The 14,425-nt window shown below is 39.5% G+C and overlaps 2 protein-coding genes across 3 annotated transcripts in view; one reads left to right on the top strand and one right to left on the bottom strand.

Annotated features, from left to right (window-relative positions):
* DHX57 (DExH-box helicase 57) overlaps positions 1-13,822 on the bottom strand; it is a 107,973-nt gene extending 94,151 nt beyond the window's left edge. Inside the window, exon 1 of one of the 2 annotated variants that reach the window (XM_079940711.1) lies at positions 13,497-13,822. The gene's annotated coding sequence lies outside the window, so the exon portion shown is untranslated. The remainder of the gene's footprint in view (positions 1-13,496) is intronic. The other variant, XM_079940707.1, reaches the window with a different exon arrangement.
* ARHGEF33 (Rho guanine nucleotide exchange factor 33) overlaps positions 1-14,425 on the top strand; it is a gene marked incomplete at its 5' end in the record, with an annotated part of 48,870 nt that overhangs the window by 1,157 nt on the left and 33,288 nt on the right. The window contains 6 exons of the mRNA XM_079940718.1: positions 474-523; positions 8,857-9,021; positions 9,344-9,465; positions 10,351-10,493; positions 12,998-13,057; positions 13,887-14,111. Of these exons, the coding sequence (XP_079796844.1) occupies positions 474-523; positions 8,857-9,021; positions 9,344-9,465; positions 10,351-10,493; positions 12,998-13,057; positions 13,887-14,111 (765 nt within the window). The remainder of the gene's footprint in view (positions 1-473; positions 524-8,856; positions 9,022-9,343; positions 9,466-10,350; positions 10,494-12,997; positions 13,058-13,886; positions 14,112-14,425) is intronic.

The following is a 14,425-nucleotide window of genomic DNA, read 5'->3' as shown; positions in this document are numbered from 1 at the left end:
GGGCAAAGTTCAGAGGTTTAGCGAGGATCAGAGGCAGGAGAAGTAAGGGATATTTTATAGAGGCCTCCTGAGAACAATAAAGTGACAACTGAATAGATGCCTTCCTGACTGTGGAACTATCCCCTCAAGTAAACCTCAGTCAGCCCCCAAAATCAGAGAGAGACCCTTCATGGGCATTCCCTTCTGACTATTTAATGATTACTCGTCATTCAGTTTGATTGAGAAACTTCCCCACCACGGTAAAGCATGGTTTTCTACTATAAGAGTTACATCAGGTAGATATGGTTTGGTCATTAGGATGTAATATAAAATCACCTACACCAATTTATCTTCTGTTCTGGTTGAATCATTGGCTTCCTGTCGTGCAGGCACAGATTTAGGATCCTATAAGTCCCCTTATTCCCTGCATGTGTCTGAAGAGAATAGGGACAGAATGAATTGTGTTGATTAAACAAAGCTCTTTCTCCCTACAGGAGAGAATGAACATAAGCCGATGAATAATCCTTCCACACAGATTTACCAGGTAAAGACACAGATTGTTTTGAGCTCTCCTATGTGTCACAGTGATGACTTTCCTTTATGTACAAATTTTTTTGGCACTCATAAAAGCTTCTACATATATCATTGTATTTCTTCACTTAAGGTTGTGGGATAGGCAGGGACGAGAGTACCATTCACATTGTACTTTTGAGAAAACTGATGACTGAAGGACAACTTATCCAGTTTATAAATTACAGCACCACCACTCCCACATCAACGCTGCTTTTCTTCCTGTTGCCTCCATCAACCTGGCATTACACTGTGCGATAACATTTCAGTCAGGAGTGAGAGATCTACTTTTCTTAGTTTCTTATTTTAGCAGGGAGAACTGAAAATAAAAGGGGGTTAATATTGCAAGTGTTCAAATACGATAATAGAAAAAACTTTAATCTCTTTTTAAACAATGGGAATAATTTGACTTACAAGGGAGATAAATGTTCTGCAAAATTTTATGTAATATGTTTGCAACAAGAGTCACGTTGGGCTGCTTTGGCTCTCTACATAGCATTTCTTTGGCTTCTATCTTCCGCATGTGATTTAAAGTAAATTTCTGTCCTTAAAAATCATAGAGATTATTCTGACATAATTTGTAATGTAAAAGGAGCTTGGGTTAGGGAAACCCATGCTCCTCGCTAGACTTAAGACATTGTTATCTGGAATACATGAGAAGGAAGAAAGAATTGACAGGGTTTGATGGGGGTTGGGAGAAAAGGTGATATCAAAGTTGGCTCTAAGGTTTTAAGCCCTGGTAACTAGGAAAAAGAGTGGTCTCCCAAATAGAGATACAGGAATCCAGAGGAGCAGGTAGTTTGGGGGAAATGTAATTTAGATTTGTTGAGTTTAAGTAACAGTAAAGTGAAAATAACAACTAGTTCCCAAAAATATCATGCAAGAGATCATTGCTGTGGACCCAACTAGGGCAAGCCAGCACAAGATTATGAAAACATTTTAATCATGTTGCTCCTAGAACCAGACCAGCAATGAGAAGGGGTGAAGGAAACAGCCTCATTTCAACTTAATGCATATTTATTGAGCAGTTACTACGTGCAAAGTCTTCTGCTTGGCCTAACGGGAGATGAAACAGATGAAACAGACATTCTCATTGATTTTTAAGTGTCCATACAATAAATAGCTCATACAAGGTAGGCTGTTGGAAGAATTACAACAGAGGTATTGATAAAATTCTATGGAATTTGGACAAGGGATGAATTAATATTGACTGAAGGATTTGGAGCAGGCATTTAAGGACGAGTTGATCATTGGTAAGTGGATATGTGGGAGGGTATTTCAGGCAGAGGGACTAGCCTGAACAAAGGTCTGGAAACCAGAGTGAGTCTTCACTCAGTGCTGATTTGATGCTTTACTTGTCCAAGACCTCCAAAAGCCTTCCCCGCCCACCTCCCCTCTGTTAACATCTGACCTTTGTATGGCATTTGAATGAGTGTGACTACCTCTTTAAACTCAGGTATGATTTAAAGTCTATTATAGATTTAATGTAGGTCACTCCCTGAATGTTGGCTAAATATAGCTGCAGTGGGGGTGGCCTCATTCTCTTATTGCATCACAAATCCAAGTACATCTGTTCACAGAGGAACAAGTGAAGCAGTAGAAGTGAAGTTGGCCTATATGACCTCTGTGATGCTGTGATTACAACCCCATCCTTGTTTTAAAAGAATGTCTCCTAAGCCCCAGTCTGTTTACTCCAAGCAACATTTAACCAAAAGAAGATGAAGGAGGAGAAGTAAAGAAAGAAGAAGAGGAAGAGGAAGGAGGGATGCAGGGAGAAATTAACTATAATAGATACAATCTATACTAAAAAGGGAGAGCAAAATATGAAAGTTGAAGTGTCGGGAATTCCTGGTGGTCCAGTGGGTAAGACTGCGCTCCCAATGTGGGAGGCCTGGGTTCGATCCCTGATCAGGGAACTAGATCCCACATGCATGCTGCAATGAAGAAGTCAGCATGCCGCAACTAAGACCCGGCGCAGCCAAAATAAATAAATATTAAAAAACAAAAAAAACCTGTGACATCGAAAGTTGAAGCAACATATGACATTTCAGCCATTTTCTATCTCCTTATTTTATTTTCTCAATAGACTCCCCCATCCCTACCTGACATTATAGTAAATATTAACTTGCTTATTTATTTTTTAACTGTCTGTCTCTTTCTCTAGAATGTAAGCTCCAAGGGCAGGGATTAGTACATTTTGCTCTCTGTGGAACTCTCAGAATAAAGTATAGTGCCTGGAACACAACACATATTCAATAAATATTAGTTGAATGAATGAATGAATATCGTGAGATGTATATATCGCTTTGAGCCAAGAGGTCTGATGCAGTCATGTAGGCTGGTGCCAAATGGTATTTGGAAAATTGTCTGGTTCTTTGCAAAAGAAAGAAGTGATTCTCAATTCATACTCTAATCAAAATAAACTCAAAAGTGGATGAAAGGATTAAATATTTTTAAAAAACATAAAAGTTTAGAATTAGTGAATATTTATTTTGTCTCTGGATGTGAAATGTCTTTTTAAGTAAAAAAGCACTGGAAGAAATCACAAGGGAAAGGTTAGAGCGTTCATCACATCACAATTAAAAATTTTCCCAATGTAAAAATATTTTCAACAAATTCAGAGACAAATAACAAAATTGGAAAAATTCCTACCAAAATATTACAGAGGTTTAATGATGTATAAATAGTTCATAGAATTAATAAAAAGGAAACTTCTGAAACCCCGGTAGAATACGGGCAAAGAACGTAATTTCCCAAAGTAAGATTACAGATGGCTAACAAATGGAAGAAAAGGTTGAAGCTCAAAGAAACAATGATTAAAACAAGGAGTATTAGTTTTTGACTACCTAATTAGCAAATTAAAAGATACAGTAATTAATAGTATTTATATCTGATGAGTGTGTGTGTAAATTGGTGGAACCTTGTATGAAAATTAATAGTTAAAATGCAGAAAAAGTGTTAAAATGTTTGTACCCCAAATTGGTTCCCTGTTCGTTCAATGGACGTGACCTCCTTGGTAACAGTAAGGTACCATGACCTAAATCGGGTCACAGAAGGGAACAGGAGAATGAGTACTACCATCTCCCAGTTCATTCCAGGTAGAATTACTGTGGACCAGGTGAATCAGCGGGGACACGCTGACTGCTCCTTAGCTTAGTATACTTCCTTTTATTTGAATGCAAGTCCGTCCCCTTTCCTTCCTGTTCTTGGTCCACTGCACATGGCCCTCTCAAAGTCCACCCCAATATCTTCTCCAAAGTCACACTGTGTTGCTTCAGCCTTGATTACTTAATTTTGAATATGTATTCTAAAATTATGATTCCATTAACGTAAGAAGTGGGGGTCGGGTGTCCCCACTTAAGGCAACAGATGTGGCAACTGTGCAATTTACTTCTAGCTCAACCCTCACACTAATGATTTGAACTCCAGCTGTGTTTTTGCCTCACTTGTAGCCTTAGCAGTGTAGACTCTTCAGCTTCCACCAATTATACCGCCTATGTTTCATACATCTCGTCTGAGACATGTTTCTCCGAATACGCTAATTTAGGACATCGCACATCATACAGCATGTTTCTAAGAATATACAACCATATTGTTATAACTTTTCAAACCCTCTGGTCAAATACATTTTCTATAATTATTAATTAATTAAATACGTTGTCTCCTTCTAATACGGTAGATAGCCCTTTGGGTCAATACAACCTAACATCCTTTGACTCACAGTGATTTCATATTTAGGAATTTATCCTAAGGAAATAACCTGAAATACATACAAATCTTTAAATAAAAAGCATTCTAGGGGCTTCCTTGGTGGCTCAGTGGTTGAGAGTCCGCCTGCCGATGCAAGGGACATGGGTTCGTGTCCCGGTCCGGGAAGATCCCACATGCCACGGAGTGGCTGGGCCTGTGAGCCATGGCTGCTGAGCCTGCGCGTCCGGAGCCTGTGCTCCGCAACAGGAGAGGCCACAACAGTGAGAGGCCCACATACCGCAAAATAAATAAATAAATAAATAATTTAAAAATAAATAAATAATTAAAAAAAATAAAAAACATTCTATTCCAATGCATTATTTTATATTGAAAAATTACAAACAGGGCCTCCCTGGTGGCGCAGTGGTTGAGAGTCCGCCTGCCGATGCAAGGGACATGGGTTCGTGCCCCGGTCTGGGAAGATCCCACATGCTGCGGAGCAGCTGGGCCTGTGAGCCATGGCCGCTGGGCCTGTGAGCCATGGCCGCTGAGCCTGCGCAACTGGAGCCTGTGCCCCGCAATGGGAGAGGAGAGGCCACAACAGTGAGAGGCCCACGTATCACAAAAAAAAAAAAAAAAAAAAATTACAGACAACAAAAATTTCCAACAAGGGTGAATGGGTAGGTAAACTCTGGCGCATCTGTAGGATGGAATATTATATAGCCATTAAAAATACCTACTTAGATAAAAATTTGAAGGCTAAGGGAAAGGGCTTATAAGAATGTTAGCCAGAAGAAAAAAAAAGGGGAGGGCAGAATCAAAATATATCTTTAGTGTGATTTCAACAATATAAATATCTGCATTTATATTCACAGCACAAATTACAAGGAAATATGCCAAAATGTTAATGGTTATATTAATGAAATCTGGGGTGACTCTCTTTTTTCTTCTTTATTTTTCTCTGTAATGAAAATAATTTAAGAAAATGAGTTATGTACCCAAAGAAACTCTAACTGAAAAACTATGGGAACCAGTCCTGCAGTAATAGGTTTCATCATCAAAACTGCCACTGAACATTTTCTAGGATTTGTAAGCCCTGTTTGAGCCTCAGTCTCTTTTTAGCATTGAGGAATGTCCTTTTAACTCCAGAGAGGTTAACTCTGCTAGACCTGTGGTGCATCCAAGGATGGATAAGATAAATTTCCAGCCCAATGGGCTTCACAGCAGCCTCAATAGTGCCCTGTGAGAATGCTTTAAGGATCAACCTCTGCAGGGAGTGTAGACGAGTAGGTTTGGGAAATTTACTCTTGACTGATCAAATGACTCACCTACTTTGTGTTTTAAATCACTGCATTAAATTAATTGCAATGGATTAGTTTGTTGCATTGGATTAACAGAGGCCTACAATTAGGAAGTGGCAGCTGGCAGAAAGAACCTGTTCCTTCTGTAGAAGCCACAATTTAGGGGGAAGCCAAAGCAGTTACCTTGCCATCCTTGCCATCATGTGCTACTTCAAAATACCTGGGCTTTTGCTCCTGTAGAGCCTTTAGACAGGTGTTGCAAGAATTTGGCATATCTTGTGGAGATTTCTCAAATCTTGACATTTATGACTTTGCAGAGTTCTCAAGGCACAGGCACAGTCCCTGAATTTGCTTCATAGCAGCCTTCTGACCTTAATAATGGGACAGAAAGGAAGGAGAGAGAAGTCTGTAAAAAACAAGGTGGAACAACTTACATAATTCATGAAAATTTAGTTTGAGGGATCTTTGGTGGAAAAAAAATGGGAAGACATTGACTAAAATTCATCTTGAGAAGAGTTAAGAAGCCAAGAAAGTAAAAGAAATTGAGAGACAGAAATTAAGAGCATGAAATAGGAAGAATTCGGACTCCCCTCCCCTATTTCTTTGAGCCTAAGATGCCCTCTGTGGACCGTAGGCTTCGAAGTACAAGTCTTCCCTGCACCTGCCTCCAGTGGGAGCCCGCCTCCAGCGGCAGGATGGAGGGATCATAACCTCTCTAGAGCAGCTTCATGAAAAAATCAACGAGATGAGGAACGTGTTCAACTCGCTGGAGAACAAGGTAGACACCCATTTCTAATCCTGGGGGTGGGCTGCGGGCTGTCAAATAAGAAAGCTGCAGAGAGAGCAGAAAAAGACAAGTCCATGTCTTCAGAGTATTTTTTTATTCACAAATGAATGGCTAGTTGGTACCAGAAAACCAGTCTGTAGCAGCTAAAGATTTTAAGAGCCCCAAGCACCTTAAAAATGACCTGTTGTCTCAGGTGTGTGATTGTATTCACTATGGCATCCGCTCCCTGGCTGATCAGTGGTTGTGAAGCTGTTTATAAAGCAGTAGTGTTACTTCAGTGGCAGGTATCTAGGGAGCTCAAAGTAATACACGGAGAGGAAATGGGCTCATAGCTCTAAATGGTTTCAGAATTCCCCAAGTCCCTATACAACCTGGCTGTTAGTGAAATGTATTGATAATTCTTAATTTTTTGAGAACTGGGGTTCTACAGGTGAGGAAAATCCTTTCCCCAGGGCTCTGCTGCTTCCTTTTGCCTCCTGGGGAAAACTCCACACATCCACCTAAGGGAGCAGTGAAAATGAAACCTATTTCTGTTGGAAAGTGGTTCCCTTTTTTTTTTTCAAGCAGGAAATGTGAGTGAATCTCAGGCTTCCTTCCTTCAATTTTAAAACTTGCCTAGGTTTTGCTTTGATTTTATATGGTCATCGATTTCATTTTGCTCACAGAAGATGAATTTATATAATAAAAATTACCAGATCAAATGTAGTTGATCTGGTGATTTAATCCATCATGACAACTGAATTAGGACATGTGCCGAAATCCATCACAGAGATTAATTAAAATTAAAAATGACTGGAATGAAAAACAGATTGCTCACGTTGTTTCCCAATCTTTCAGCTCCAAACACTTGACAGGGCGTGCTTTTTCCCTCAGAATGACCTCTTTGGTTCCTCATATTTCCCCCTCCTCCTAGCCCTCGAAAGAAAACTTTGTGAAGCACAGTGAACCACAAAACCCTATATTTTGAAAATACGGTGTAGGAGAGTAAGTCTTCTTATAATTGGAGATGCCACTGCAAGTTGGAACCATTTGGATAATCAGGTTCTAAAAGTGTTTAGATATATACATTTGAAGAAATTTTGTTAAGGTACTGGACTTTAATTTCCATCCCTTTAAAATAAGCATACTTGGTGGATACTTTTAATTGTAGAGTAAACCTTCTAAAAAGTTCTGTTGTAAAAAGCAATCTGGAGCTAAGCATTCCTCTGCTTAGCAGAGTGTAAGATCATAAATATTATGAAAGTAATGTTATTATTATCTTATTGTTATTATTATCTTAACTTTCTGTCTGTTGAAAATGCTTTTTTCATTTATTCAATAAATAAAACTGGGGCTTCCCTGGTGGCGCAGCGGTTGAGAGTCTGCCTGCCGATGCAGGGCACACGGGTTCACGCCCCGGTCTGGGAAGATCCCACATGCCGCGGAGCAGCTGGGCCCGTGAGCCATGGCCGCTGAGCCTGCGCGTCTGGAGCCTGTGCTCTGCAACGGGAGAGGCCACAACAGTGAGAGGCCCGCGTACCGCAAAATAAATAAATAAATAAATAAATAAAAATAAATAAAACTGAACTTTAGAAGTGCTCCATTTTCTCTACATTTCTGTTTGTGCTTAACTTTCTGATTTGCTACTTAAAGGGGGAAAAGAATTAAAATTTCTTGAACACATTTTATGTATCAAGCATATGCTGTGGCAGGCACCTTACCTACATTTACTCATTTAATTCTCAAGACAGCCTAGTGAAATGTTATCACAGCTATTTTATGAATGAGGAAACTGCTACAAAGAGGTTAACCAGCTTGGCTGGGGTTTTAGTACTTGTAGGAGAATGCTAGGATTTATACCCTGTCTGACTCCAAAATTGACACCCTTTTCATGGTTGGAAGTTGACAATAAAAATCCAGTGTGCATTCCTACACAACTGGGCTTGATGGCTGAAGATGATTCACATCACTATCAATGTGCTGAACTTCTACTGTTGTAGCTATTTCCTGCCACTGGAAATACCATTATCTCCTTTTCCATGATATCATCCAAGAATATTTAAAAAAAAAAACAACTTATTCCCTTTCAAAGAAATATTCAGATATGCTTAATTATTAGTCTTTTTATCGTTTCATTTTTTAAGGAAAAAATATCTGAATTTCTTCAACATCCCTTCTTTCATGGAATTTGAAGAGTTACAGATCGACACTGTCTTTCACACGCATATGTTGCTTTTCAAGTAAATCTCTTTTTAATCAAAAGTGTGAGAATAAATAGTAGCTTGCCGAAGCACTTGCCAACTTAATTAAAATTGCTTGCTTTCCTGTCACTATCAAACTTCAGCATGTGTGATATAAAGAAGATCCTCTTTTTCCTAGATGAATGGGGCCAAGGTTTCCTTAAGTTGTCCAAACTTTAGTCTTCTAGTAAATGAGTTCTGCACGTGTTCAAGAGCCTGATTTCTCAAACAAGAGAAACGTCCGAGGTGTCAGTGATACCATTTATAATAATTTATAGCAAACTGAATTCACTCTTTGTGTATTATTTAGTTGCAGGCTCTAGCCTCTGAACTCAAAACTGGCTTCACAGAAGCAATGCAAGAACTGTCAAGAATTCAACATGGAGAATATGCTTTGGAAGAGAAGGTTAAGAGCTGCAAATGTTCCATGGAAGAAAAAGTTACTGAGATGAAGAATTCATTGAACTATTTTAAGGTGGGCCCCTCTCTATTTCCCTGCTGAAGAGAGATTCCTGGTCTTAGTAACAGAAGTAGAAAACTTGCCTTTTTGCCTAGCAACCAAATACAAGAGTATTCCTCTGACCCATTCACTAATTTTCATGGAAAAATATCTATATCATGTTTTTACTTTCTTGGATCTCTGTGTTAAAATTAGAAGCTACAATAGAAGTAAAATTGTTATCTCTCATTCATTGATTCAACAAGTATGTATTAAAAGCTTACTGTGTACTAGATATCATGTTATATACTTTTACTTCATATACCAGGTTAAATACATATCAATTCTTATTTTTTAGGAAGAGTTGAGCAATGCCATGTCAATGATCCAGGCCATTACTTCCAAACAAGAAGAAATGCAACAGAAAATTGAACAGCTTCAACAGGAGAAGCGAAGAGAATCTCGAAAAGTTAAAGCCAAGTGAGTGTCTGACCAAAAAATTGACCAAAGGCAAACCCGTAAGCAGCGGCTTGTACAAAGGCACCAGGAACACCTTCCCCACTCTTGGTGTACAGCTGGCCACTGGGCTCCATGGGCCAGCTCCATGGAGGTTATGCAGCATAAAAGTTGGTTAATACTAAAAATGAATGGTAATAGAAAACGCACTTAATACAATAGGAAGTTAAATGAAAAGGATGTAAAGTGCCATGTAGAATTTAATTTCAACTGTAAAAACATGTAAAATAACAACTAGAAAGATATATTTAAATTACGACTGTGTTAAGATAGTGGGGTCACCAGTGATTTTCTTTCTTTATTAGTTTTCTGAAATTTCTCTAATACTATTATTTGACTTTGATCATTGAAAATAAATTTATGTTAAACAATCTCTCCACCAGGTTGAATCAAGTAAAGCTTCACCAATAAACAGACATAATCTTCTTTGTTATATGTTTTAATATTATCAGGTTTAAAATAGAAATAATATGTGTGTGACCCTGGAGAATGGTTCATTGTTTTCAGTTGAGGACCTGCTCCTTCCTGCTACCTTTGTGTTGGTTTGTGAAGAGAATGTAAATCATCCCAAGCAAACTGACACCGCTGTAAACTCTGTGAAGGTCTTGACCACAGGGAAGCCAGTAACAGAAAAATATGAATATAGATATTACAATTAGAAGGTGATTTGTAGATGTTTGATTTTTTTTCTCCAGCTTTGGTAATGAGTCATGCAAACTGCTAGTATTTAACTGTTTTTAACTTATAAAAACAGCAATTTTGTAGGGTTCAGAAGTTTCCTTGACCTATTCTGAACTTGCTCTCTTCTTACCCCATCATGTATTAAGATCCTTTGTTTTCCTTCCTTAGGAAAACTCAAAAAGAAGAACATGGCTCACAGGCCGGACCTGCTCAAGCACAAGGAAGTCCTTTCCGTTCCATCAACATCCCTGAACCTGTTCTTCCAAGTGAAGACTTTACAAACCTTTTGCCTTCTCAGGCCTATGAAAAAGGTACAGTTCACACACCATACTGAATTAGCCAAGTAGTTCTTCCTTGGTTCCTAGGGCTTAAGTAACGTTGAGAATAGGCTTACATCATCCATCCTTATTAGAGGAAAATGGTGTATTGCTCAGAATTTTTCCTTTTGTAACTGGAATGTAGAAGAATCCAGGGGATCTAAGAGATGGGGAGAGTCTGCCCAATTTTAAAAGATTTTCTTTTGGGGGAAAATACTAATCTGGGTATTCTAAGTTTCAAATGGATTGGAAATAACTTACTGCACAATAATACTATATCAGCCATAGGAGAAAAAATTTTTAAATTATTCACTCTAATAAATTGTTTTCTTTTCTACATTATTCTCAATCCTTGTCTCTCTGCATAGACATAAAATTGTGTGTTCTCCTTTTTTTTTCAGCCAAGTTTTCACGGATATGAGAAATTCATATCTGCTCTAACTGGCAGACAGTGATGTCAGCAACAATCTAACTCTGTACTCCCCTTTGTCTGGAAAACTGATCTGGTGTTGTTTGTGGGCTGAAACAGCCACAGGCACATCCCTGATCTGGGATGATGGAACAGATGTTAGCAAATAATTGCATGTGGCAGTACTGAAGAGACTGGCTTTCCAAGCGATGTCGTTAACCATGTTTGATTACATGTTTGCTACATCTTTGTATCCTCAACAATGTCTAGCAAGCACCTTATACGAAGGAGTATGAATGTAGATATTAACATTGGGTGAATTTTCCTCTTATTCTGGTCTCATGTCGAAAGTCTCCAAAAGAGGCTCAGTGACTTCTAGATCAATTGTAAGCTCCTCAAGGGCAGCACTGGTGGTTTTCTACCCTTATGGCTTAAGAAACAATGTGGCTCATATATTCAAAGACAATAAATGTGCTTTGGATAACTGAATTTCAAACTCCTAATCAAGTGGCTTTTAATAGGTATTAACTTTAAAGTACAGATTTGTTTTTTTAGTTTTAGTTTTTACCCATTTGAGTAGTTTATTTTAGAGACTCAATAGGTACATCCTGGGAAAACTCATTTGATCCATCTGGGGAGTGGGTTCATCACAGGTCGTCCTACTTTCTTTGCTCCGTGTCATAGAGACCATGACATAAAAGGATGATCTTGTTAGGGAAGAATATAGAATGGACTTGAAGGTAGAGGTCAGATCAATGTCAAGCCTGGGGCAGCTGACCATGTTCACAAGATAAAAGATTAAAAGTTATATTTGCAAAAAAAAAAAAAAAAAAAGTTATATTTCCAAAGTGCCCAGGTGGATTTAAACTCGCTGTTTGGTGGCAAATTCTCCTTTCTTCCTTGTTATATGGGTATGGCTTATATAATATAGTTTATTCTACTGAGTTACTACAGAAATTTGGGGATAATGTGCTGTAGTAAGACATTCTGGATACGATCGGTGGTAGGTTATGTTAAAACTCAGGGTCGAAGGACCAAACTTTTAGAAAGCGTGGGCTTACCCACTGTTAATTATAAAATGGTGCCATTGTTAACTACTGACCCCAAATTCAGTATCTTAAAATAGCAAACATTCATTATGTCAGTTTTTCTGAGTCAGGAATCTGTGCACAGCTTAGCTGGGTGCCTCTGGCTCAAGGTCTCTCATGAGGTTGCAGTCAAGGTGTAGCCGTCCCACTACCCTTCCTTCTATCCATCCATCCACCCCAGGCACTGATTTAGGTGGTGGGATTTCATAGTGAACAAAACAACAAAAAGTCCTTCCTTCTTGGAGTTCTTGTTCTGAAGGAAGCAGACAATGAACAAGACAAATAAAACACGTAGTATGTTAGATGTGATGACAAATAAGGAAACAGAGGTGTAATTTTAGAGAGGGTGCCAGGTAAAGACCTGAAGGAAGTGAGAAAGTTAGTTTATGGATATCAGGTGGAGGGAAGGGAACAGCCCCAAGGTCCTGGTAGGAACATAACTGATGTGCCCAAGCAATAGCAAGAAGACCAGTGGGGCTAAAGCAGAATGAACAGGGAGACAATAGGAGATGTGGGTTTTTTGGTTTTTTTTTAAAGAAAGAAAAATATCAGGCAGGGGAGGGGGCAGGTATTGCAGGGCCTTAAGATCAATCTAAGATCTTGGGCCTTCGCACTGAAATGGGAAGCTGTTGGAGGGCTAAGCAGAGGCTCGACAGGGTCTGCCTTACATTTTAAATGCATCGTTTTGGCTCTGCTCAGCATTACCATCCTCATCATCATAGTTAGGCAATAATTAACTCTTGCTGTGTGCAGTTTAGAAATGTTATCTGATTTAATTCTTAGGGTTATCTATGCGTTAAGTACCACTTATTATATCTTTTTACAAATGGGAAAATAGTACTTATCATACTATATTGTAATTCTCTTTTTTCTTTTTTAACTGCTCTGGCTCCCCCAGTCAAAGGTAAGCTCTGTGAGTCTATCCCTGTTCCTAGCTCATAGCAGGTGCCAGTCTATGATAGTGAAATGAATACTGACTGAAAGCTTTCCCTCTTCCGCAGCTCAAGAGGCCAGATCCATGCATGTAGCAGATAGCAATGTGAAGGGCATGATGGGTCCTGGTGAGTGGCTCTTCTCTGAGTTCTCTTTTCTTCTAGCAATTCCCCCCTTTCCCTTCTTCTACCTTCCCTGTTTCTACTCCCTAAGTCCCAAACCAGGCATGAAAGAACCCAAGCGAGGTAAAGCACTATGGTTACTAAGATTCCAAGACGTGTGCTGGACTAGGTTGGTGACTCAGTGAAACCCAAAGAGAGAGAAGGGGCAGAGAAGTTTAAGACAAAACCAGTATTCTTGGTTCCTTTGGTCTCCTTTTAGTTACCAATGAATTTACACTTGCTGAGAACTCACAGGTGTAGGTAGCATGACATAAGTGTTCTGTGGACCACACACCTTATAGTTTATGTAATTTAAAAAGTTGTTTATTTAAGAGATAATTCACCAGAATTTTATAAATTATTTCATCTTCCCTCCCTCCCTTCCTCCTGCCTTTGGGAAACTTACCATCATTAAGGCCAAGAAGGACAAATTCCAAAATAAGACATTGTGTTTGGCACCCTTCTTCCTCCTCTTTCTGTATTTTCTTCCCTGGTGTGCTCACCTGAGAGGCAGCAGGTATGAGGAGTCAATACATACTATTATAAGTTAGTTACATTATTTTATAAATTTATTTTTTAAAAGTCCTTATTCAGTAGAGACTGTGTACAAAGAGTGAGAACATAGACCACAAACAGAAAAAGGTGATGCTTTGCAATTGTGGAGGCTTTTAATCCTTAATTGATATATTTAATCCTCAAGGGATAATTGTACCCAAGCAGAGGCATAATATTTAAGAGTTCGTAACAAATATAATCTTTAAACGATCAGAACTTGATGGCAGACGTTATTTTTCAGGAATGAACCCAACAACTCCAGAAGCAGAAGAAAACCTTAAGACTTGCCTCTCGGCTGATATCCAACACAAGGGCCATCTTCCACCTGGTGTGTGGAGGCAGCCAAAGGATAGTAAAGAATGGGGTGAAGAATATGTCACGAAAGACCACCCAGATAAACTCAAGGAAGCTGGCCAGGGCAGACACAGCTCCTTGGAAAACATTTTATGTGAAACCTCTTTAGCTGGTAAGTCCCAAGGGGCAATTTATTTTTTATTATATTTTTTTTTGCGGTACGCGGGCCTCTCACTGTTGTGGCCTCTCCCGCTGCGGAGCACAGGCTCCGGACGCGCAGGCTCAGTGGCCATGGCTCATGGGCCCAGCCGGCTCACCGGCCATGGCTCACGGGCCCAGCCGCTCCGTGGCATGTGGGATCTTCCCTGACTGGGGCAGGAACCCACGTCCCCTGCATCGGCAGGCGAACTCTCAACCACTGCGCCACCAGGGAAGCCCCCAAGGGGCAATTTAGATGCAGTGGACCTGTGAGACCACCCAGCCTCT

The sequence above is a fragment of the Stenella coeruleoalba genome, assembly GCF_951394435.1.
Source record: "Stenella coeruleoalba genome assembly, chromosome: 13".
Taxonomy (NCBI): Eukaryota; Metazoa; Chordata; class Mammalia; order Artiodactyla; family Delphinidae; genus Stenella; species Stenella coeruleoalba.
This window is presented reverse-complemented; position numbering and strand designations above follow the sequence as displayed.